General features: G+C 49.2%; 1 protein-coding gene and 1 pseudogene across 1 annotated transcript in view; one reads left to right on the top strand and one right to left on the bottom strand.

Annotated features, from left to right (window-relative positions):
* The window catches only part of LOC147118490 (uncharacterized), a 68,145-nt gene extending 49,054 nt beyond the window's left edge, over window positions 1-19,091 (bottom strand). Inside the window, exon 1 of the mRNA XM_085984454.1 lies at window positions 17,032-19,091. Coding sequence (XP_085840580.1) covers window positions 17,032-18,740 — 1,709 coding nt within the window. The 5' untranslated portion in view covers window positions 18,741-19,091. The remainder of the gene's footprint in view (window positions 1-17,031) is intronic.
* The window catches only part of LOC147118492 (uncharacterized), a 123,902-nt pseudogene continuing 104,085 nt past the window's right edge, over window positions 6,230-26,046 (top strand).

Consider the following 26,046-nt stretch of genomic DNA (forward strand, 5'->3'; position numbering starts at 1 on the left):
TTCCTTAGGGTTCCCTTTGGCGTCACCAACGGGGTCTCCATCTTCCAAAGGGAGATGGACCGGATGGTCGATCCAAATGCGTTGCAGGCCACTTTCCCATATCTGGACAATGTGACCATCTGCGGCCATGACTTGCAGGACCATGACGCAAACCTCGAAAAATTCCTCTGCACCGCCCAACTCCTGAACCTGACGTATAACAAGGAGAAGTGCATATTCCGCACAACCCGCCTCGCCATCCTTGGCTGTGTTGTGGAACACGGAGTCATCGGTCCTGACCCCGACTGGTTGCGTCCCCTTATGGAACTCCCACTGCCCCACTGCCTCAAGGCCCTGAAGAGGTGCCTAGGGTTTTTCTCCTATTACGCCCAGTGGGTCCCCTAATATGCGGACAAGGCCCGTCCGCTGATCAAGTCCACCTCTTTTCCCTTGACGGCAGAGGCCCGCTTAGCCTTCCACCGTATCAAGGAAGACATTGCCAAAGCCACCATGCACGCAGTGGACGAATCCATCCCCTTCCAGGTGGAAAGCGACGTTTCTGACTTTGCCCTGGCCGCTACCCTTAATCAGGTGGGGAGACCCGTGGCCTTCTTTTCACGAACCCTCCAGGGCCCGGAGACCAGACGCTCCGCTGTTGAGAAGGAGGCCCAGGCTATTGTGGAGGCTGTGCGTCATTGGAGGCACTACCTGGCCGGAAAACGATTTACCCTGCTCACTGACCAGCGTTCAGTTGCTTTTATGTTTAACAACAAGCAGAGGGGCAAAATCAAAAATGACAAGATCTTGAGGTGGAGAACCGAACTTTCCACCTACAATTATGAGATCTTGTACTGGCCCGGGAAGCTCAATGAACCCCCGGATGCTCTATCGCGTGGCACCTGCACCAGCGCGCAGATCGATAGACTGCGGGCCCTCCACAATGACCTCTGCCACCCGGGGGTCACCAGGTTCTTCCACTTCATCAAGGCCCACAACCTGCCTTACTCCATTGAGGAGGTCAGGACCATGACCAGGAACTGCCAAGTCTGCGCTGAGTGCAAACCGCACTTTTATAGACCAGACAGGGCTCACCTGATAAAAGCCACTCGCCCCTTCGAGCGCCTGAGCGTTGATTTTAAAGGGCCTCTCCCCTCCTCCGACCGCAATGTGTACTTCCTCAACATTATTGATGAGTACTCCCGTTTCCCGTTCGCCATCCCCTGCCCGGACATGACCAGTGCCATGGTCATTAAATGTCTGAACGACCTCTTCACCCTGTTCGGTTTCCCCAGCTATATCCATAGCGACCGGGGCTCATCGTTTATGAGCGACGAACTCCACCAGTACCTGCTCGCTCGGGGTATTGCCACAAGCAGGACCACCAGTTACAACCCCCGGGGGAACGGACAGGTGGAAAGAGAGAATACGACAGTTTGGAAGGCCGCCCTGCTAGCCTTAAAGTCTAGGGGCCTTCCGACCTCCCGCTGGCAGGATGTGCTCCCCGATGCGCTCCACTCTATTCGGTCACTGCTCTGCACTGCCACTAACTCCACCCCTCATGAGAAAATGTTTGTCTTCCCAAGGAAGTCCACATCGGGGACATCGCTACCACCATGGCTGATGTCCCCAGGGCCAGTCCTACTGAGAAGACACGTGAGGACCCATAAAATGGACCCCCTGGTCGAGAGGGTCGACCTCCTCCATGCCAACCCCCAGTATGCTTAAATTGCGTACCCGGACGGGCGGGGGGATACAGTCTCCATACGAGACCTCGCACCCTCGGGGGCCACAGTAACCCACTACCCACTACCACCCCCCCCCACGATCCAATATCCAACCCCAGCAGACGGCACACCTGGGCCCCGCGACCCGCTCGACACCCACGAGGACTACACACCAGAGCCCCAGCCTACGCGGGACTCGACGCCGGAAGCTTCACTACCCCTGCCGTTGCCACATCGATCACAGCGGCAGACAAGACCTCCGGAGAGACTCCAATACACAAACTTTTAATACACTTCACCCCACTGGACTCATTTTTAAACAAGGGGTGAATGTGGTAAACCACTGTTATACCTGCCTGTGTGGGTGTTTGTATTCCACTGTGTACATGTCTGTACATGCCTCGGCTGACTCCTCCCACGAGTCCAGGTATAAAGGTGACTGCTCCACAGTCCCTCTGTATTCTGGGCTGGTCGACCACTCGAGGCACACCTTCATTCTCTTGTTAATAAAAGCCTGTTAGTTACTCGCTTAACCTCAGTCTTTTGAGTAATTGATAGTGCATCAGGGCTCTTAAAGGCACATACACTACAACCGCCTTGCTCCTTGAGCTGGCCTTCCCCTGCCCACCGGGTCTCACTTAGGGCGGCGATGTCAATGTCAAAACGTCTGAGCTCCCGGGCAACTGTTGGGATCCATGATGGTCCTGACATTCCAGGTCACGAACTTCATTTTAAAGGGTGGTAGATGCCTGTGCATGAAATCTTTTAACGTGGGTCCCTGGATTTGGTGTCACAATGTAAGTGGTCCCTGGATTTGGTGTCCAGATTCATTTCCAGCCATTTTGAGATATCCCTTACCTGACAACAGAAAAGCAACACACCCTCTGGGACTCTCAATCCTGACTGTAAAGACTACTATCTATCCTTCTAATTATAGAATCCCCTAAACGACAATGTTTCCACTCTGCTTCTCCACCCCCTGGACAGCCTCCTGTTCCACGGTGCCTTGGGCAGCATTCTAGCTGTCCTTCCCAGTCTTTCTCCTTATCCTCACAGGTATTGAGTACTTTGTACTTGTTGGACAGGAGCAGTGTCTGCTGGACTTCCTTCACTACTTCTCCTACATTCCCCTTACCCGGCTGACTGACAGTCACACTCTCCCCTTCCTGCACCTGTGCTTTCTTCTGGTGTGTGACTGTACTCGAGTGAATTATCCAGTAATTCCTGCTCCTCCCTTATATGTCGGAGTGTCTCTAGCTCGGACTCCAGGTCACTGACTCTGAGCTGGAGTGTCATGAGGCAGAGACATTTGCTGCAGATGTGGCAGTCTGGGACAGTCTCGTTGTTCACAAACTCCCACATACTACAATCCCCACACACTGCCTGGTCTTTATTAATGAATGAATGAATTTATTTTTTGTTATCTGTAGTTTACTTCTTGAACTGTGATTAATTACTTCGCTATTTATCAGTTATGAGCGTCTTTAAAAGCAGTTAGAATTTAATCACTTACCTCATTTTCCTTTGACTTACATTTACTTGCACTAATAAATCCTTACTAAGTCAAGCTTAACACTAACCATTAAAGAGACTAAACACACAAAGGGATATCGATATTCTTACCGATATACTTATGTTAATTTGCTCTGCTGTGTGTTGATTATAACATCACTTTTTTCTGTGTCCTCCGGTGCGATTATTTATTATTTACTGTTGCTCCTCAGTTTAAATGAGTGAGCACCTCCTTCCCCCTCAGCATCCAACTCCCATTCTCCCAAATTCCCCTTACCACTCTGTTTAGCAAGCCACTCCGTTTAGTAGATTCTTGAGCTCTGTGCCACACGGCTCCTCCTCCTCCTATTCCCTACTCCACTCACTTTTCCTCCACATTCTTTGGCTAAAATGGCGGCGAATATTACCCAGAACACTCCGCGCGCTAGAATAAGCCCTATCAATGCTGCAGGGGGCTGGTGTGTGCAGGCGCGGGGAGGGCTCGGTGTGGGGTGGGTCCTGCGCGTGCGCAGTGCTGCCAGTCGGGTGTTGGTGGCGGAAGGCAGAGAGAAGATTCCGGAGCGGGGAGCAGGCGGCGGAGCGCAGAGGAGCAATAAAACCGGCGGGGAGGCTTTATAAACACCCGGTGTGGGCCTCAGATCCCGAACAAGAGCCTCCGGGCCGGGCGTTTGCCCCGAGCGGGGCGGCAGCTGCGGGGCTTTCTCCTGGTGACAGGCCCGGGGTAACGGCCGCCATCTTGAGAGGCTCAGGGGGCAGCAGGGCACATGCACGGCCCCCTTGGCCAGGAACCAGGAGGAGAGAATCTTGTTAATTTCTATCCTGGACTCACAGTGATGGCTTTTGTAAACTCCTTTTACAAGCTTTGAGAAGGGCAGCATTTACACACCGCAAACTCAAACCAAACATCACATCGAGATCTGACAGAGTCACTCCATTCATCAGGACCTGAATATCATCGGCCTTTGAATATGGAAGGAGAAATGTTTGTCTGTTCTGTCTGTGGGAAAAGATTTCAAACATCAGTGTGACTGGAAATGCACCGAGACTCTCACACCCGAGTGATAGTGTACCAGTGCACTGACTGTGGAAAGAGCTTTAACCTGTTACACAGCCTGAAAAAACATCGCACCATTCACAGCGGGGAGAAACCATACACGTGTTGTGTGTGGACGAGGCTTCAACTGATCGTCCAACTGATTGGAAAACTGCTAATGTAACACCCTTATTTAAAAAGTGTAGTAGGCAGAAGGCTGGAAACTATAACATCTGTGGTTGGTAAAATGTTAGAGTCCATTATTAAGGAGACAGTAATGGGACATTTGGATAAACATAATTTAATAGGACAAACTCAGCATGGTTTCATGAAGGGGAAGTCATGTTTGACAAATTTGCTTGAGTTCTTTGAGGAAGTAACATCCAGGGTGGATAAAGGAGAACCAGTGGACGTAGTGTATTTAGACTTCGAAAACGCATTTGACAAGGTGCCACACAAAAGATTATTGCTCAAGATAAAAAATCACGGGATTGGGGGTAATATTCTGGCATGGGTGGAGAATTGGCTCTCTAACAGAAAGCAGAGAGTTGGGATAAATGGTTCATTCTCAGACTGGCAATCAGTAACTAGTGGTGTTCCGCAGGGGTCAGTGCTGGGTCCCCAACTCTTTACAATCTATATTAACGATTTGGAGGAGGGGACCGAGTGTAACATATCAAAGTTTGCAGATGATACAAAGATGGGAGGGAAAGTATTGAGTGAGGAGGACATAAAAAACCTGCAAAGCGACATAGACAGGCTAAGTAAGTGGGCAGAGATTTGGCAAATGGAATACAATACTGGAAAGTGTGAGGTTATGCACTTTGGCAGGAAAAATCATAGAGCAAGTTATTATCTTAATGGCAAGAAACTGGAAAGTACTGTAGTACAAAGGGATCTGGGGGTCCTGGTGCACGAAACTCAAAAAGTAAGTATGCAGGTGCAGCAAGTGATCAAGAAGGCCAATGGAATGTTGGCTTTTATTGCTAGGGGGATAGAATATAAAAACAGGGAGGTATTGCTGCAGTTGTACAAGGTATTGGTGAGACCGCACCTGGAATACTGCATACAGTTTTGGTGTCCATACTTAAGAAAAGACATACTTGCTCTCGAGTCAGTACAAAGAAGGTTCACTTGGTTAATCCCAGGAATGAGGGGGTGGTCATATGAGGAGAGGTTGAGTAGATTGGGGCTCTACTCATTGGAGTTCAGAAGAATGAGAGGTGATCTTATTGAAACATATGATCGGGTGGATGCGGTGAGGATGTTCCCAATGATGGGTGAAACTAGAACTAGGGGGAATAATATTAAAATAAGGGGCTGCTCTTTCAAAACTGAGATGAGGAGAAACTTCTTCACTCAGAGGGTGGTAGGTTTGTGGAATTTGCTGCCCCAGAAAGCTGTAGAAGCTACATCATTAAATAAATTTAAAACAGAAATAGATAGTTTCCTAGAAGTAAAGGGAATTAAGGGTTACGGGGAGCAGGCAGGAAATTGGACATGAGTCTAGGTTCAGAATGGTCATGGCCCTGTGGGTAGTGGAGCGGGCCCAGGGGCCGGGTAGCCTGGTTCTGTTCCTACTTCTTGTGTTCTAATTCTGTGTTAGATTTCAGGAGATGGTTTTATTCCTGTTCCTGGCTGGAGTGGAGATCGCCTTTACAGAAGGTAAGCACTGTAGAAAATATAGGGACAGAGTGATCTCCTGGAAGAGTTTCGATCGCCCAGATGGGTCAGAGAGGAATTTCCCAGATTTTTTCTCCCAAATTGGCCATTGGGTTTTTTATCTGGTTTTTCGCCTCTCCCGGGAGATCACATGGGTTCGGGTGGGATGGAGAGTGATAGAAGATTTGAGGTTAGGATCAGATCAGCCATGATCTCATTGAATGGTGGAGCAGGCTCGAGGGGCCGATTGGCCTACTCCTGCTCCTATTTCTTATGTTCTTATGTTCTTAACCTGGAGAGACACAAGGACACCCACACCATGGAGAAACTGTGGAAATGTGGGGACTGTGGGAAGGGATTCAATTACCCATCTGAGCTGGAAACTCATCGACACAGTTACACTGGGGCGAGGCCGTTTACCTGCACCGTGTGTGGGAAGGGATTCACTCAATCATCCATCCTCTATACACACCAGCGAGTTCATACAGGAGAGCGACCGTTCACCTGCATTGAATGTGGGAAGGGATTTACTGCTTTATCAACCCTCGTGACACACCAGCGAGTTCACACTGATAAGAAACCTTTTAAATGTTCTGACTGTGAGAAAAGCTTTAAAAGCACAAAGGATCTGTTGACACACCAACGAGTTCACACTGGGGAGAGGCCGTTCACCTGCTGCATGTGTGGGAAGGGATTCACTCAGTCATCCCACCTTCTGACACATCAACTTGTTCACTCTGACATCAAACCTTTTACTTGTTCTGACTGTGAGAAGTGCTTTAGAAGTAAAAAGGATTTACTGATACACCTACGCACCCACACTGGGGAGAGGCCATTCACCTGCTCCCTGTGTGGGAAGGGATTCACTTGTTCGTCCCACCTTCTGACACACCAACTTGTTCACTCTGATAAGAGACCATTTCAATGTTCTGACTGTGAGAAGAGCTTTAAAAGCAAACAGCACCTGCTGAAACACCAACACACTCACACTGGGGAGAGGCCGTTCATCTGCTCCGTGTGTGGGAAGGGATTCACCTGATCATCCCACCTGTTGAGACACCAGCGATTTCACACTGGGGAGAGGCCGTTCATCTGCACTGAATGCGGGAAGGGATTCACTGATTTATCCAACCTTCTGACACACCAGCGAGTTCACACTGGGGAGAGACAGTTCACCTGCTCTGTGTGTGGGAAGGGATTCACTCAGTCATCCCACCTCACCGAACACCGACATGTTCACACTGATGAGAGACCTTTTGAATGTTCTGACTGTGAGAAGAACTTTAAAAGCACAAGTGGTCTGCTGAAACACCAATGCACTCACACTGGGGAGAGGCCGTTCACCTGCTCCGTATGTGGGAAAAGATTTACTGATGCATCCTACCTGCTGACACACCGGCGAGTTCACACTGGAGAGAGACCGTTCACCTGCTCCACGTGCGGGAAGGGATTCACGGATTCCTACAACCTGCTGGCACACCAACCTGTTCACACTGGGGAGTGGCCATTCACCTGCTCCATGTGTGGGAAGGGATTCACTGATTCATCCAACCTGCTGACACACCAGCGAGTTCACACCGGGGAGAGGCTGTTCACCTGCTCCGTGTGTGGGAAGGGATTCACCCAGTCATCCTCCTTACTGAGACACCAGCGAGTTCACGACTGAGTGCAGAGGTTGGATTCTGCTGTTATTGCTGCTGTTAATCACATCCAGGACTGAACCAGGATGATTCTGACAGTTGGTGTTTATTTCTGCTGATGTTTATAACCCTATAACTGGGCTGGAGATTAATATTCTGGATAAATGTCAAATAAATCAGATTTGTTTCAAACACACTTTGTGTCGAGTCTGTGCTGACTCCATGATAAGAGGAGACTAATTGATGTCCTGTTACTGACTGCTCCATTTTTGGTCTGTTTCTCCTTTCTTACTCTGGATTATTTCAGTTCTGATCTAATTGGCCTTCTACCATCCTGGGAGTCCCATGGTACAATGATAATGGAGTTGTTGACTAATCACAGCGATCAATCTCTATCAATGAGTCTACAACAGACCCAGACATGAGGTGAGGAAAACCCCAGTGGTGGAGAGCTTTAGGAGCCATCAGACCAAAGTCACCTCTTCCTCCCGAGCATTCTACACTGACCACACGTCATGTCTCAAATTACTCACACACTGTGTCCCCAAATCTTATTCTAGGAATGAAATCGGTCTAATGAATGAATCAACACTAACTGCTTCTACCATCTCCCTTGGGAGCCTGTCCCAGAGATTGACCACTCACTCACTGAAATATTGTTTCCACAGATAGGATTTGAATTTACCCCCTTCAAGCGCAGACCGTGTCCTCTGGTTCTACTGTTCTGGACAGGGTGAAATAACTTGTTGTACTCTACATTATCCAGTCCCTTTAGAATCTTAAAAACACAATCCTATCACCTCTCGACCTCTTTCCAGTGTGAACAGGCCCAGTATACATAACCTGGACATGTTGGCTCGATACTCAGTTAAATGCTTACACAAACCCTTTGATGCTTCTTAAATTGCATTAACTGACACTTCACAGAATCCTAGAATGATACAGCACAGAAGGAGGCCATTCGGCCCATCATGCCTGTGCGGCTCTCTGAAAGATCCATCCAATTACAAAAGCAAAATACTACGGATGCTGGAAATCTGAAATAAAGAGAGAAAATGCTGGAAATCCTCAGCAGGTCAGGCAGCGTCTGTGGAGAGAAACAGAGTTAACGGTTCAGGTCACTGAACTTCCGTCAGAACCTTTCATCACACGTTATAATCTAATGTATTACTCACTCTGGTTTAAGCTTATATTGTGGTTAATAACGGCAGACTCTGTTGTTTCACCTGATCTGATTACAGTTTTCAACCAGTCGATTCAGTGGAATGTCCTATCAGTGTTGCCATGGTAACCTGTCTGCAGTGAAGCGCCTGTTTCACTTCTTGAAAGTGTAAAGTATCTGCGGACAGCCCAACACACCCACACTGGGGAGAGACCGTTCACCTGCTCTGTGTGTGTGGGAAGGGATTCAGTCTATCATCCAACCTGCGAACACACCAGCGAGTTCACACTGGGGAGAGGAGGTTCACCTGCTCCATGTGTGGGAAGGGATTCAGTCTATCATCCAACCTGCGGACACACCAACACACACACACTGGGGAGAGACCGTTCACCTGCTCCGTGTGTGGGAAGGGATTCAGTCTATCATCCAACCTGCGGACACACCAACACACTCACACTGGGGAGGGGCCGTTCACCTGCTCCGTGTGTGGGAAGGGATTCAGGCTATCATCCCACCTGCTGACACACCAGCGAGTTCACACTGGGGAGAGGCCGTTCACTTGCTCCATGTGTGGGAAGGGATTCAGTCTATCGTCCAACCTGCTGACACACCAGCGAGTTCACAATGGGGAGAGGCCGTTCACCTGCTCCATGTGTGGGAAGGGATTCAGTCTATCATCCAACCTGCTGACACACCAGCGAGTTCACACTGGGGAAAGGCCGTTCACCTGCTCTGTATGTGGGAAGGGATTCACTCGGTCATCCAACCTGCTGAGACACCAACACACACTGCGGAGAGGCCGTTCACCTGCTCCGAGTGTGGGCAGGAATTCACTCAATCATCCAACCTGCTGAGACACCAGCGAGTTCACAAGTGACTGCAGGGTTTGGATTCTGTTGTTATTGCTGCTGTTAATCACATCCAGGACTGAACCATGTTCATTCTGACAGTTGGGGTTTGTTTCAGCTGATGTTAGTAACCCCTATAACTGGAGTTTAATCTGTATCAATGTCAAATAAATGAGCTTTGTTTCCCACACACACAATGTGTCGAGTCCTTGATATCTCAACAATAAGACGAGCTGATTGAGGGTTTGTTACAAACTGAGTGGAATCCATCTGAGAACTGAGATCCCACAACTTGTTAAAAGATGGATCTACAAGATGTCCAAGTCTGACAGGACAGAAAATTCTATTATATCACAGGGTCCACTTCAACCATCCAGGGTAGTGAGTCCAACAGTAATATTGAATTTTAACCTATGGGAAATATTCTGATAATCTGTTATTGTCACAGGGCAAAGCAGCCTTGTTACTTTAACATCAGTTTAATCAAATTCAATGGACAATCCGATCTCCAAAGGGAAACATCTCCTTAAAGCTGACGATGTCGGCAGTTCCGCAGCTCATTTCTCAGTGTGAGCGTGTCAGAATGAAAAGCTTTAACAACAGCCGATGTTTCACAAAGGGAGACCTCACCAGACCAAAGGCCATTGGTGGAGTTTAATGGGCTGTTTGTGTCACTGGGCTACAGGAGGCCATTTTTAACCGAAGGAAAACTGGTCACAGCAAACAGAGAGTTTAACAGACTGTCCCTGGTCCACTCGACCCCCACCATCTCTCTCTCCCTGGGAGTGTTTGAGGGGACAGTGTAGAGGGAGCTTTACTCTGTATATAACCCATGCTATACCTGCCCTGGGAGTGTTTGATGGGACAGTGTAGGGGGAGCTTTACTCTGTATCCAACCTATTCTGTACCTGGCCTGGGAGTGTTTGATGGGACAGTGCAGAGGGAGCTTTACTCTGTATCTAACCCGTGCTGTACCTGCCCTGTGTGTTTGATGGGACAGTGTAGAGAGAGTTTTACTCTGTATCTATCCCGTGCTGTCCCTGCCCTGGGAGTGTTTGATGGGACAGTGTAGAAAGAGTTTTACTCTGTATCTAACCCGTGCTGTACCTGCCCTGGGAGTGTTAGATGGGACAGTGTAGAGGGAGCTTTACTCTGTATCTAACCCGTGCTGTACCTGCCCTGGGAGTGTAAGATGGGACAGTGTAGAGGGAGCTTTACTCTGTATCTAACCTGTGGAGAGAGAGACAGACTTGACCCAAGCTTGGCATCACCGAATTGCTAACTCGGGAACGGGAGCATGGTGGTAATATTACTGGACCAGTAAAAAGGTCGCAATTGCAACACCACTTTTCAAGAAAGGAGGGAGAGAAAAACGGAACAACAGGCCAGTTAGCCTGACATCAGTCATCGGGAAAATGCTGGAATCCATTGTTAAGGAAGTGGTAACAGGGTACTTAGAAAATTGTAACATGATTAGGCAGGGTCAACATGGTTTTATGAAAGTTAAATTGTGTTTGACGAATTTATTTGAGTTTTTTGAGGATGTAACTAACTAGCAGGGTAGATAAAGGGGAACCAGTGGATGTAGTATATTTGGATTTCCAAAAGGCATTCGATAAGGTGCCACATGAAAGGTTATTACACAAGATTAGGGCTCACGGGGTTGCGGGTAATAAAGTAGCATGGATAGAGGATTGGTTAACGGACAGAAAACAGAGAGCAGGGACAAACGGATCTTTTTCAGGTTGGCAGGCTGTAACTAGAGGGATGCTGCAAGGATCAGTGTTGGGGCCTCAGCTATTTACAATCTATATTAATGGCCTAGATGAAGGGACCGAGTGTAATGTATCCAAGTTTGCTGATGTTACAAAGCTAGGTGGGACAGTAAGCTGTGAGGAGAACACAGAGTCTGCAAAGGGATATAGATAGACTAAGTGAGCGGGCAGTAAGGTGGCAGATGGAGTATAATGTAGGGAAATGTGAGGTTATTCACTTTCTCCAACCCCCCTCATCCCAACTCCTCTTTCACTCCGACTCTCCAACCCCCCTCACCCCAACTCCTCTTTCACCTCTACTCTCCAACCCCCCTCACCCCAACTCCTCTTTCACCCCTACTCTCCAACCACCCTCACCACAACTCCTCTTTTACCCCTACTCTCCAACCCCCCTCACCCCAACTCCTCTTTCACCCCTACTCTCCAACCACCCTCACCCCAACTCCTCTTTTACCCCTACTCTCCAACCCCCCTCACCCCAACTCCTCTTTCACCCCTACTCTCCAACCCCCCTCACCCCAACTCCTCTTTTACCCCTACTCTCCAACCCCCTCACCCCAACTCCTCTTTCACCCCTACTCTCCAACCCCCCTCACCCCAACTCCTCTTTCACCCCTACTCTCCAACCCCCCTCACCCCAACTCCTCTTTCACCCCTACTCTCCAACCCCCCTCACCCCAACTCCTCTTTCACCCCTACTCTCCAACCCCCCTCACCCCAACTCCTCTTTCACCCCTACTCTCCAACCCCCTTCACCCCAACTCCTCTTTCACCCCTACTCTCCAACCCCCCTCACACCAACTCCTCTTTCACCCCGACTCTCGAACCCCCCTCGCCCCAACTCCTCTTTCATCCCTACTCTCCAACCCCCCTCACCCCGACTCCTTTCACCCCTACTCTCCAACCCCCCTCACCCCAACTCCTCTTTCGCCCCGACTCTCCAACCCCCCTCACCCCAACTCCTCTTTCACCTACTCTCCAACCCCCTCACCCCAACTCCTCTTTCACCTCTACTCTCCAACCCCTCACCCCAACTCCTCTTTCACCCCTACTCTCCAACCCCTCACCCCAACTCCTCTTTCACCCCTACTCTCCAACCCCCTCACCCCAACTCCTTTCACCCCTACTCTCCAACCCTTCACCCCAACTCCTTTCACCCCTACTCTCCAACCCCCCTCACCCCAACTCCTCTTTCACCCCTACTCTCCAACCACCCTCACCCCAACCCCTCTTTCACCCCTACTCCCCAACCCCCCTCACCCCAACCCCTCTTTCACCCCTAATCTCCAACCACCTCACCCCAACTCCTTTCACCCCTACTCTCCAACCCCTCACCCCAACTCCTCTTTCACCCCAAAACTCCAACCCCCCTCACCCCAACTCATCTTTCACCCCCACTCTCCAACCCCTCACCCCAACTCCTCTTTCACCCCTACTCTCCAACCACCTCACACCAACTCCTTTCACCCCAACTCCTCTTTCACCCCCTCTCCAACCCCTCACCCCAACTCCTTTCACCCCTGCACTCCAACCCCTCACCCCAACTCCTTTCACTCCTACTCTCCAACCCCCCTCACCCCAACCCCTCTTTCACCCCTAATCTCCAACCACCTCACACCAACTCCTTTCACCCCAACTCCTCTTTCACCCCCACTCTCCAGCCCCTCACCCCAACTCCTTTCACCCCTGCACTCCAACCCCTCACCCCAACTCCTTTCACTCCTACTCTCCAACCCCCCTCACCCCAACTCCTCTTTCACCCCTACTCTCCAACCCCCTCACCCCAACTCCTCTTTCACCCCTACTCTCCAACCCCCTCACCCCAACTCCTCTTTCACCCCTACTCTCCAACCCCCTCACCCCAACTCCTCTTTCACCCCAACTCCTCTTTCACCCCTACTCTCCAACCCCCTCACCCCAACTCCTCTTTCACGCCTACTCTCCAACCCCCTCACCCCAACTCCTCTTTCACCCCTACTCTCCAACCCCCCTCACCCCAACTCCTCTTTCACCCCACTCTCCAAACCCCTCACCCCAGCTCCTTTCACCCCACTCTCCAAACCCTCACCCCAACTCCTTTCACCTCTCCAAATCCCCTCACCCCAACTCCTCTTTCACCCCACTCTCCAAACCCCCTCACCCCAACTCCTCTTTCACCCCTCTCCAACCTCCTCACCCCAGCTCCTTTCACCCCACTCTCCAACCTCCTCACCCCAACTCCTCTTTCACCCCTACTCTCCAACGCCCCGCACCCAAACTCCTCTTTCACCCCTACTCCCCAACCCCAACTCTTTTACCCCTACTCTCCAACTCCGACCCCAACTCCTCTTTCACCCCTACTCTACAACCCGCTCACCCCAACTCCTCTTTCATCCCTACTCTCCAACCCCCTGACCCCAACTCCTCTTTCATCCCTACTCGCCAACCCCCTGACCCCAACTCCTCTTTCACCCCTACTCTACAACCCCCCTCACCCCAACTCCTCTTTCATCCCTACTCTCCAGCCCATCTCTCATCTTCCATTGACATCAATGGAACGTACACTGACAATTGATATCAGTCAGGATTTGAAAGGTATTTACAAATGATTCTAGACGCTCTTTGAGTTGGCATCTTTCTTTATTCTGTCCACTCGAGGAGTGTGATAACAGACTTTCGCCTGTGAGTATACAGCTGGAGTATTGGGCCATGATGTGTTTACTTATTCATCTTGTTCACTCTAAAAATTGAGTCTTGTGGTTTCAGACACCAGATAATCAAGCTCACAACAACAGATTGTCTTTCACTGACTTTATTAACAGCACTGCAAAAATAGAGAGTATAGTTACCCGATCCGGAGATCAGAGATAATACAGTGGATTCAGGGCTCTCTTCTCCCCAGGTCTGTTCTAACAAGCTGCGACTACACTGGCGACATTTATATTTAACTTGTTTACTACATTATTGACCTGGCCCTGCCCAAACCATAACCACAAGGATATCTGTCATTGTTCTGACTGTGACCACAAGGCTGTGTCACTATCACACACACACACCGTTTCCTTCTTTCACATCTCCATACACAGACCATCTCTTTACACATCCCCTTTCTGCACAATTGCAGCCGACATGAGCAAGGACGTGAGGCTCATTCAAAGACACACTCATTTCATGACAGCAAAGGTTACACTGGGACAAATCTTCAGATATTTTCCATTACAGGCAAAATCATCTTTCTCTTAGGCAGTCCCTGGGAACCGAGGATGACTTGCTTCCACACTAACAATGAGTTCTCAGGTAACTGATGAGTCCAATGCGGGACCTACAGTCTCTGTCACAGGTGGGGCAGACGGTGGTTGAAGGGGTGGGTCGGGTGCTTGAGTTGACATGCACTCCTTGTGCTGCCTGCGCTTGGCTTCCGCTTGCTCCCGGTGAAGAGACGTGAAATGTTCGGCGCCTTCCCGGATGCTTCTCCTCCACTTTGTGCGGTCTTGGGCCAGGGATTCCCAGGCGTCGGTGGGGATGTTGCACTTTTTCAAGGAGGGTTTGAGGGTGTCCTTGAAGTGTTTCCTCTTATCACCTGGGGCTCTCTTGCCGTGTCAGAACTCCGAGTAGAGCGCTTGTTTTGGGAGTCTCGTATCAGGCATGCTGACGATGTGGCCCATCCATCGGAGCTGATCAAGTGTGGTCAAAGCTTCGATGCTGGGGATGTTGGCCTGAGCAAGAACACCTATCCTGCCAATTGATTTGCAGGATCTTGCGGAGGCAGCGTTGGTGGTACCTCTCCTGTGCTTTGAGGTGCTTGCTGTACATTGTCCATGTCTCTGAAGCATACAGGAGGGCGGGCATCACTGCTGCTCTGTAGACCATGAGCGTAGTGCCAGGTTTGAGGTCCTGGTCTTCAAACACTCTCTTCCTCAGGCAACCGAAGGCTGCACTGGCACACTGAAAGCGGTGTTGGATTTCGTCATCATCGTCTGCCCTTGATGACAGTTGGCTCCCGAGGTATGGAAAGTGGTCTACCTTGTCCAAGGCCTTGTCGTGGATTTTGATAATCGGGGGGAAGTAGTGTGTGGCGGGGGCAGATTGGTAGAGGACCTTTGTCTTACGGATGTTTAGTGCAAGGCCCATGCTCTCGTACGCTTCAGTGAAGGTGTTGACGATGGTTTGGAGTTCGACCTCCGAGTGAGCACAGATGCAAGCATCGTCTGCATACTGTAATTCGATGACAGAGGATGGGACAACCTTGGATCTGGACTGGAGGTGACGGAGATTGAACAGTTTCCTGTTTGTTCTGTAGATTAGCTCCACTCCAGTGGGGAGCTTACTGAGGGTGAGATGGAGCATTGCAGCCAGAAAGATTGAGAACAGTATTGGTGCGATGACACAGCCTTGCTTGACCCCGGTCCGTACGCAAATTGGATCTGTGGTGGATCTGTTGGTCAGGATCATGTCTTGCAGGTCGTTGTGAAGCAGGCGGAGGATGGTGATAAGCTTTTGAGGGCAGCCGAATTTGAGGAGGACACTCCATAATCCCTCATGGTTGACAGTGTCGAAGGCCTTTGTGAGGTCAAAGGCGGCCATGTACAGTGGTTGGTGCTGTTCCCTGCATTTCTCTATTTGATGTGCGGTGAAAATCATGTCCTTAGTGGGCGGAATCCGCATTGCGACTCTGGGAGGAGCTCTTCAGCAACTTGGAGAAGGCAACTGAGGAGGATTCTTGCAATGACTTTCCCTGTGGTAGACAGCAGGGAAACTCCTCTGTAATTACCGCAATCGGACTTGTTACGGCGTCTCTGAGATTTGACAATTGCAGCCGACTTGAACAAGGATGTGAGGCTCATTAAAAGACACACTCATTTCATGACAGCAAAGGTTACACTGGGACAAATGTTCAGTTATTTTCCATTACAGGCAAAATGCAGAGCAGTCCAGCAGCACATGGCACCTTAACAAAGTCTCATCGGCCTACAATAGAGCTGGAGGATTGGGCCCTGGTCTGTTTACTTGTTCATCTCTTCAATACATTTACTGAGTGCATTTAAATTGAAAACCAGGTTCTGAGGCGTGATGCTCTCTTCACACATCGAAGGTGAGAGAGATGCTGTGGGGCACACACTAAGTCCAGTAGAAATAAGTGATTAATAGACTGGGTTTTGTGTTTAGTGATCCCGGGCGTGTTACCGATACCTTCCCTGGATACCAAGGCTGGGAGAGGCACTCTGGAAGGTAAGGGGAGCTGGGTCTTGTCCATGAGAGTAACCGAAGGTATGAGAACTGAAATGATCTAGAGTTAGACAGGAGCAAAGGCCCAAAAATGGAACAGTTAGTAACAGGATATCAATTAATCTCTTATCTTGGAGGAAACAAATACTCGACACACTGTGTTTGAAACAATGCCAATTTATTTGGCATTGATCCAGAATATTAAACACCAGCCCAGTTATAGGGGTCATTAACATCAACAGAAACAAACCCCAACTGTCAGGATGAACATGGTTCAGTCCTGGATGTGATTACCAGCAGCAATAACAGCAGAATCCAATTTCGGCAATAACGTGTGAACTCGCTGGTGTGTCCGCAGGTTGGATGACTGAATGAATCCCTTCCCACATATGGAGCAGGTGAATGGCCTCTCCCCAGTGTGAATTCGCTGGTGTCTCTTTAGGTGGGATGAATCACTGAATCTCTTCTGACACACGGAGCAAGTGAACGGCCTCTCCCCAGTGTGAACTCGCTGGTGGCTCTTTAGGTGAGATGAATTACTGAATCCCTTCCCACACACAGAACAGGTGAACGGCCTCTCCCCAGTGTGAACTCGCTGGTGTATCTTTAGGTGGGATGATTCACTGAATCTCTTCCGACACATGGAGCAGGTGAACGGCCTCTCCCCAGTGTGAGTGCGCTGGTGGCTCAGTAGGTGGGATGAATCAGTGAATCCCTTCTGACACACGGAGCAGGTGAATGGCCTCTCCCCAGTGTGAACTCGCTGGTGCTTAGTGAGGTTGGATGAACGAGTGAATCCCTTCCCACACTCGGAGCAGGTGAACAGCCTCTCCCCAGGGTGAATTCGCTGGTGTGCCAGCAGGCCTGATGACTGAGTGAATCCCTTCCCACACTTGGAGCAGGTGAACGGCCTCTCCTCAGTGTGAGTGCGCTGGTGTCTCAGTAGGTGGGATGATTCAATGAATCTTTTCCCACACATGGTGCAGATGAACGGCCTCTCCCCGGTGTGACGTCGATGGTGTCTCAGCAGGTAGGATGAATCAGTAAATCCCTTCTGACACACAGAGCAGGAGAACAGATTCTCTCCAGTGCGAGTGCACTGGTGTGTCAGCAGAGCATTACTTCTTTTAAAGCTCTTCTCACAGTCAGGACATTTAAAAGGTCTCTTATCAGAGTGAATTTGCTGGTGTGCCATCAGGGTTGATGACTGAGCGAATCTCTTCCCACACACGGAGCAGGTAAATGGCCTCTCCCCTGTGTGAATTCGCTGGTGTCTCTTTAGGTGGGATGAATCACTGAATCTCTTCTGACACACGGAGCAAGTGAACGGCCTCTCCCCAGTGTGAACTCGCTGGTGGCTCTTTAGGTGAGATGAATTACTGAATCCCTTCCCACACACAGAACAGGTGAACGGCCTCTCCCCAGTGTGAACTCGCTGGTGTATCTTTAGGTGGGATGATTCACTGAATCTCTTCCGACACATGGAGCAGGTGAACGGCCTCTCCCCAGTGTGAGTGCGCTGGTGGCTCAGTAGGTGGGATGAATCAGTGAATCCCTTCTGACACACGGAGCAGGTGAATGGCCTCTCCCCAGTGTGAACTCGCTGGTGCTTAGTGAGGTTGGATGAACGAGTGAATCCCTTCCCACACTCGGAGCAGGTGAACAGCCTCTCCCCAGGGTGAATTCGCTGGTGTGCCAGCAGGCCTGATGACTGAGTGAATCCCTTCCCACACTTGGAGCAGGTGAACGGCCTCTCCTCAGTGTGAGTGCGCTGGTGTCTCAGTAGGTGGGATGATTCAATGAATCTTTTCCCACACATGGTGCAGATGAACGGCCTCTCCCCGGTGTGACGTCGATGGTGTCTCAGCAGGTAGGATGAATCAGTAAATCCCTTCTGACACACAGAGCAGGAGAACAGATTCTCTCCAGTGCGAGTGCACTGGTGTGTCAGCAGAGCATTACTTCTTTTAAAGCTCTTCTCACAGTCAGGACATTTAAAAGGTCTCTTATCAGAGTGAATTTGCTGGTGTGCCATCAGGGTTGATGACTGAGCGAATCTCTTCCCACACACGGAGCAGGTAAATGGCCTCTCCCCTGTGTGAATTTGCTGGTGTACCAAGAGGTGGGATGAACGAGGGAAACTCTTCCCACACACGGAGCAGGTAAATGGCCTCTCCCCTGTGTGAATTCGCTGGTGCATCAAAAGGTGGGATGAACGAGGGAAACTTCCCACAGATGGAATAGGTGAACGGCTTCTCCCCGGTGTGAACTCGCTTATGCTCCAAAAGGTGGCTTGAACAAGAAAATCTCTTCCCACACACTGAACAGGAGAACGGTCTCGCCCCTGTGTGAACTCGCTTGTGTGTCAAAAGGCGGACAAAATGAGTGAATCTCTTCCCACACACGGAGCAGAATGGCAATTCCCTAGTGTGAATGTCCTCATGTGACATAAGGTGGGTTAAATGAGTGAATCCCTTCCCACACACGGAGCAGTTGAACGGTCTCTCCTTGATGTGAACTCGCTGGTGTTCAGCGAGTTGCAATGACTGCCGGAACCTCTTCCCGCAGTGAGAGCAACAGAACGGTCTCTCGTCAGTGTGAAGTCGCTGGTGTTCAATCAGTTCCTCAGAGGTTTTAAAGCTGTTCTCACAGTCAGAGCATTTAAAAGGTCTCTCATCAGCGTGATCAAGTTGGTGTGCAGTGAGGTGGGATGAACAAGTGAATCCCTTCCCACACACGGAGCAGGTGAACGGCCTCTCCCTATTGCGAGCTTGCTGGCATGTCAGCTTGCTAGGCAATTGAGTAAATCCCTTCCGATAGAGAGCAGGTGAACAGCTGGGACAGTTAATTGAATCCCTTCCCACAGTCCTCACATTCCCACGGTTTCTCCGTGGTGCGGGTGTCCTTGTGTCTCTCCAGGTTGGACGATCAGTTGAAGCCTCATCCACACACAGAACACGTGTACGGTTTCTCCCCGCTGTGAATGGTGCGATGATTTTTCAGGCTGTGTAACTGGTTAAAGCTCTTTCCACAGTCAGTGCACTGGAACACTCTCACTCGGGTGTGTCTCGGTGCTTTTCCAGTCACACTAATGTTTGAAATCTTTTCCCACAGACAGAGCAAACATTTCTCCTTCCACATTCAAAGCGCGACGATATTCAGGTCCTGATGAATTGAGTGAATATGTCAGCTCTTCACGTGATGTTTGGTTTGAGTTTCCCATTTGCATATTTTCCCCTTCTAATACCCTGTAAAAGGAATTTACAAAATCATCACTAAGTACAGGATAGAAATTCAGAACAGACTATTCTAGTTTCTATGGAACAATCTTTCCTCTCTTGTTCCCCCAAAGCTGTAAATCCTCGTCCCACACACTCTCCCTCCTCCCTGTGCTGAAATCCAAACCCATCACACCATCTCCAACATTTCTTTCCTCCACTCCCAGTTTTCCCCCTCCCTCTACTCTGGTTGGGTTCAGTTCTGTGTGCAGAGTGAGAATAAAATCAATGAGCTGCTGATTTTCTCTGCTGGTCACTGGGCCTTTTTGGATGGACCAATAGGGTGAGACTGGGTTGCCCCTAGGGTCACCAAACAAGAATCAGCCCAACAAAGGCTCCCTTTGAGGGGCCACTAATATGGGAGAAACATGTGGACCAATCAAACTGACAGAGACACTGAAGCCCCGCCCACTCTTTGTTCCTGCCCAAAGTACCGCGCATGCGCCGTGAGACCCGCCCTGTCCAAGATGGCGGCCAGTGATCCGGATCACCTGGGCGGTCACTGACCGGGCCTGTAACCGGGGAAACACGGGGCCTGTGGACTCTTATTCGGGGCCTCAGGCCTACACCAGATGTTTATGAAGCTTTTAAACTCACCCGCGGGCCCAATCCGTCCCCTGCGACCACAATCTCCTCCCGCCACCCGGCCGCTGACTCGCCTGCTCCGCTCAATCCATCACCACCACTCGCACTGCGCATGCTCAGCGCACACCCAGTTACTGCGCCGGCGCACTGGGCTCCTGTCGTCATTGATAGAGCACTTTCACCGCGCGGGGGATTCTGGGTTAATTCACCACCATTTAAAGCCCCAATTGGGGAACAGATTTTTTGTCATCCCATTGAAATTGGGGCCGGAGGAGCAATTAACCAAATTAATATATAATTAATTTTTAATATTCAGACATAGGAGGGATCAGACAGGGGCCAGATTTGAGACAGCCTAAGATGGGGTTGGAATGCATGTGTGTAAATGCACGGAGTGTGGTAAATAACATTGGTGAACTGCAGGCACAAGTAGCCACATGGGACTATGATATAGTGGCAATAACAGAGAGCTGGCTCAAACAAGGGGAGGATTGGGACCTCGATATTCCTGGCTACAAGGTATTCAGGAAAGATAGGAAAGGAAAAAAGGAGGGGTGCAGTATTGATCAAATAAACTATTATAGCACTGGAGAGGGACTAGGACCACTGCTTTTCTTGATATATATTAATGACTTGGACTTGGCTGTACAGGGCACAATTTCAAATTTTGCAGATGACACAAAACTTGGAAGTATAGTGAACAGGAGGATAGTGATAGACTTTAATAAGACATAGACAGGCTGGTGGAATCGGCGGACACGTGGCAGATGAAATTTAATGCAGAAAGATGCAAATTGATACATTTTGGTAGAAAGAATGAGGAGAGGCAATATAAACTAAAGGGTACAATTCTAAAGGGGGTGCATGAACAGAGAGACTTGGGGGTATATGTGCACAAATCGTTAAAGGTGGCAGGGCAGGTTGAGAAAGCAGTTAAAAAAGCATACGGGATCCTGGGCTTTATAAATAGAGGCATAGAGTCTAAAAGCAAGGAAGTTATGATGAACCTTTATAAAACATCAGTTCGGCCTCAACTGGAGTATTGTGTCCAATTCTGGGCACTGTACTTTAGGAAGGATGTGAAGGCCTTAGAGAGGGTGCAGAAAAGAATTACAATAATGGTTCCAGGGATGAGGGACTTCAGTTACGTGGATAGACTGGAGAAGCTGGGGTTGTTCTCCTTAGAGCAGAGAAGGTTGAGAGGAGATTTGATAGAGGTGTTCAAAATCATGATGGGGTCCAGACAGAGTAGATAGAGAGAAACTGTTCCCATTGGTGGAAAGGTCGAGAACCAGAAGGCACAAATTAATGGTGATTGGCAGAAGAACCAAAGGCGACATGAATAAAACTTTTTTACGCAGCGAGCAGTTGGGATCTGGCATGCATTGCCTGAAAGGGTGGTGGAGGCAGATTCAATCATGGCTTTCAAAAGGGAATTGTTACATCCGTGTAATAATAAGAAAAGTACTGCAGAGAATGGTACAACAGGTGTTCACTCAACGTGGTTCAAACTGCAACTGAAACAACAGATCACTACTCAGCATTATATACAGGTGTGGTCACTGCCAGTACTACAGTATACATGAGCTGTAGAAAGTAGTTCCCCCCTTAAAGGTACATACATTACAATTCCTCCCCTTTTAGATTAACAGTACCATAACACTCATTTAACAATTAAATATCAAACTAATTACAATTAACACTTTTAACATGCAACATTAGCTGAAAATAGTCTATTTATAAATTCAGTCTTTGGGGAGGCTTCCTGATCCTTTCTGGATAGCGCCTTTCCCGAGTGTCTTGCTCTTGGTGCAGAGGCGATTCTGGCCCCCTGTCGTCGGTTGGTTCATCAGCTTCCGACGCTACTGTTTCTGGGGTAGATGCTACCTGTACGTTGGGTTCATCACCAGGTACGTATGGGCGAGGCATGGGGTTGACTTGTTCCTGTGACTCTAGGATCTGATCAGCATGGCGTCTCACGATGCTCTCCCCAATGTCCACTGTGTACATTAGTGGGCCCTGCCGTATGCATATCGTTCCTGGCTGCCATTTTTCTGTTCGGTAGTCGCGGGCCAAGACTGGTTGCCCTACATTGAAGCTCCTTGTTGGCTTCTCATGGATGTGCTGGAATTGCTTACTCTCAACATCTCTTCATACGTTTGGTCTGAGCAAATCCAGGCGAGATCTTAACCTTCGGTTAAAGAACATCATGGCTGGGGCCTGGTTGGTGACTGCATGTGTCGCATTCCGGTAGGCGAACAGGAAATTGTCCACCTTGTGCTGCAGCAGAATGTTGTCATTGTACATAGCCTTTATTGCCTTCTTAAAAGTTTGTACGAACCTCTCAGCCAATCCATTTGTGACTGGATGATACGGGGCGGATGTGTAATGCCTTACCCCATTCTTTTTCAAGAACCTCCGGAACTCTTCGGACACAAACTGTGGTCCGTTGTTGGAGCAAATCTGTTCTGGCAAGCCATTCCTGGCAAAAATTGTCCGTAGGACTGCAATAGTTTTCTCCGTGGTGGTGGAGGACATTTTGGTGACCTCAGGCCATTTCGAGTGCGCATCCACGGCTATTAAAAACATTGAGTCTATGAATGGACCTGCAAAATCAATATGCACCCATTGCCATGGAGATGAGGGCCGCTCCCATGGGTGTAGAGGGGCCTGTGGTGGTGCATTTTGGACTTTCTGGCATCCTGAGCAGCTCTTGGTCAGGTCCTCGATTTGTTTATCGATTCCCGGCCACCACACATAAGCCCTGGCTAGGCTTTTCATTTTTACCCCTCCCAGATGACCCTCATGAAGCTCATTGAGCACTCTCTCCCTTAACTTGGATGGAATTACCAGTCGGGATCCACACATCAAGGTCCCCCGGCACACTGACAGCTGTTCTCTCCTTGTCGAGAATGCTGGCAACAGTGAGTCGCCATCTTCTGGCCATCCCTTCACCGTCAAATCATATACCTGAGACAGTGTCGGGTCATTTTGGGTTTCCTTTTTGATACAAGCGTTAGTTACCGGTAGGTATTCAACTATAGTCGAATGGAATATTTCGACAGGATCCACTGCTGGTGCTTCCTCTGCAGTAGGCAGTGGCAGGCATGATAGCCCATCAGCATTTCCATGCTGTTTCGTGCCCTTATATTCAATCTCATAGTGGTGCACCCCTAGAAAAAGTGACCATCTTTGTAGTCGTTGCGCAGTCATCATCGGAACGCCCTTCTTCGGATTAAAGATGGAGACAAGAGGCTGGTGATCAGTCAGCAAGGTGAATTTCTGCCCGTGCAGATAGTGATTGAACTTTTTCACTCCCCACACTAGGCTGAGTGCCTCCCTGTCAATCTGGGCATAGTTACGCTCGGCTGAGGTTAGTGATCGTGACGCAAAGGCTATTGGGCTCTCTGAGCCGTCCGAGAATTTGTGCGACTGCACCGCTCCAATGCTGTAGGGTGATGCATCACAAGCCAACCGAATTGGTAATGCTGGGTTGTAATGGGCCAATACCTCTTTCAATGTGATTAGTGTTTTGCTCTTCTGGAAAGCTCGTCTACATTCGTCATTCCACTTCCATGGCACCCCAGTTTGCAGTAGTGTGTTCAGTGGGTGTAGTATTGTCGACAAATTTGGCAAGAACTTATGGTAGTAGTTTACCAGCCCAAGGAACGACCTCAGTTGTGACACATTTTCCGGTGCTGGAGCCTTGACTACTGCCTCAATCTTCTCTGGGGACTTATGTAACCCCTCTTTATCGATAACGTGGCCACAATACAAGATCTGTTTTCTAAAAAACTCGCATTTGGGGAGGTTAGCTCGGAGCCCATATTCCTGCAATCTAGTGAGCACCTGCTCCAGGTTGGCAAGGTGATCACTGTCATTTTCGCCCATGACCAGGATGTCGTCCAAATAACACTGGGTCCCTGGGATCCCTTGCAGGACTTGTTCCATTGCCCTCTGCCAAATAGCCGGAGCTGATGCTACCCCGAATACCAGCCGGTTGTATTGGTAGAGACCTTTATGGGTGTTGATTGTGAGGTTTTTTTTTTATGCTTCTTCTACCTCCATTTGCAGATACGCCTGGGACAGATCAATCTTAGTGAAGCGTTTCCCTCCAGATAGCGAGGCGAAAATATCTTCAATCCGCAGAAGTGGATATTGTACGGTGTGAAGGACTGGTTTCACTGTTACCTTAAAGTCCCCACAGATGCAAACCTTCCTTGGTTCCCCAGGCGTGCTGCTCAATGACTTTTTCATCACAGGGACGATGGGTGTAGCCCACTCGCTCCAGTCTACCTTGGACAGTACACCTGAATGTTCCAGACTCTCCAGCTCTGCTTCGGCAGCTGGGCAGATCGCATAAGGTACCGGTCTGGACTTAAAAAATTTTGGGCTTGCGTTTTCTTCAATTTTAATCGTCGCTGTCATGCCTTTTAGTGTTCCAAGTCCTTGCTGGAACACTTCTTTCACATCAGTTAGGATCTCTGACAGTCGCTCAGGTGTGACGTCATCATCCTTTTTGTCAGCCACAGTCAGTGCCTCTATGGAATGCCAATCCAGTTGTATTTTCTGGATCCATTCACGTCCCAGTAATGGTGGTCCTCCATCTTGCAATACATACAGTTCTAGTTTTGGTGTTTCCTTACCGTTATATATAACGGTCACCCTTATTTTTCCTTTGGGGTAGACTTTTTTCCCCGTGTACGTCTTCAAAATAATTTTTGTGTCTCTCAAGGGTATGTGTGAGAATAGCTGCTCATAGTCCCATCGGTTTATGACTGTTAGAGCTGATCCTGTGTCCAATTCCATCTTTACCTGGACTCCTGCTATCTTGAGAGTGACCCAAATGGTTCGGTGATCCTCCGTTGTGATCACATTATGTAGTTTCAGACAACTCAGTTCCCTGCTTTCGGAGTTGTTATCACTCTTTTGTTCGTCTGAACTATTCTCTGTTATCTTATGTACCTTCTTGTACTTCCCTTTGGTCGATTTCTTATTGCTGGTTTTCTTTCCCGACCTGCAGACTCGTGCTATGTGTCCTACTTTTCCACACTGTCTGCACACTTTGTCTTTGAACCAGCAATCATTCTGGTCGTGTGTTGTTCTGCTGCAGCGATAGCACTTCTCTGTTCCATATGACATTTCGTTTGTGCCATATTCTTGTGGTCTCTGTTGTATCTCTGCAGCACCCCATGCTGCTGCTTCATATGATACCGCAATGCTGAAAGCCTTTTCCAGCGTAAGGTCCTTTTCAGATAAAAGCCGTTTCTGGGTTCCTTCACTTTGAAGCCCACACACAAACTTGTCCCTTAAGGTATCTGCCAGTCCCGCTCCAAGCTGGCAGTGTTTCGATAGTTTGCGCAGTTCTGTTAAAGAATCAGCATTGCTTTCATCCTTATGCTGGTTCCGTTTGTGAAACTTGAATCTTTCTGCTATCAGCAGCGGTGTGGGGTTTAAGTGGTCCTGTAGGATTGACACTATGTTTTCAAAATCCTTTTCTACTGGCTTCTCTGGGGTTACTAGGTTTCATAGTAAGCCATACGTTTTTGCACCCATTGAATTCAACAATACCAGCGCTTTCTTGTCATCTGGCACTTCATTCGCCTTGCAGTATACTTCTATGCGTTCGACATATGTCGTCCA

This window comes from Somniosus microcephalus, chromosome 4, assembly GCF_052327205.1.
Source record: "Somniosus microcephalus isolate GS21.2 chromosome 4, FLI_Smic_1.0, whole genome shotgun sequence".
Taxonomy (NCBI): domain Eukaryota; kingdom Metazoa; phylum Chordata; class Chondrichthyes; order Squaliformes; family Somniosidae; genus Somniosus; species Somniosus microcephalus.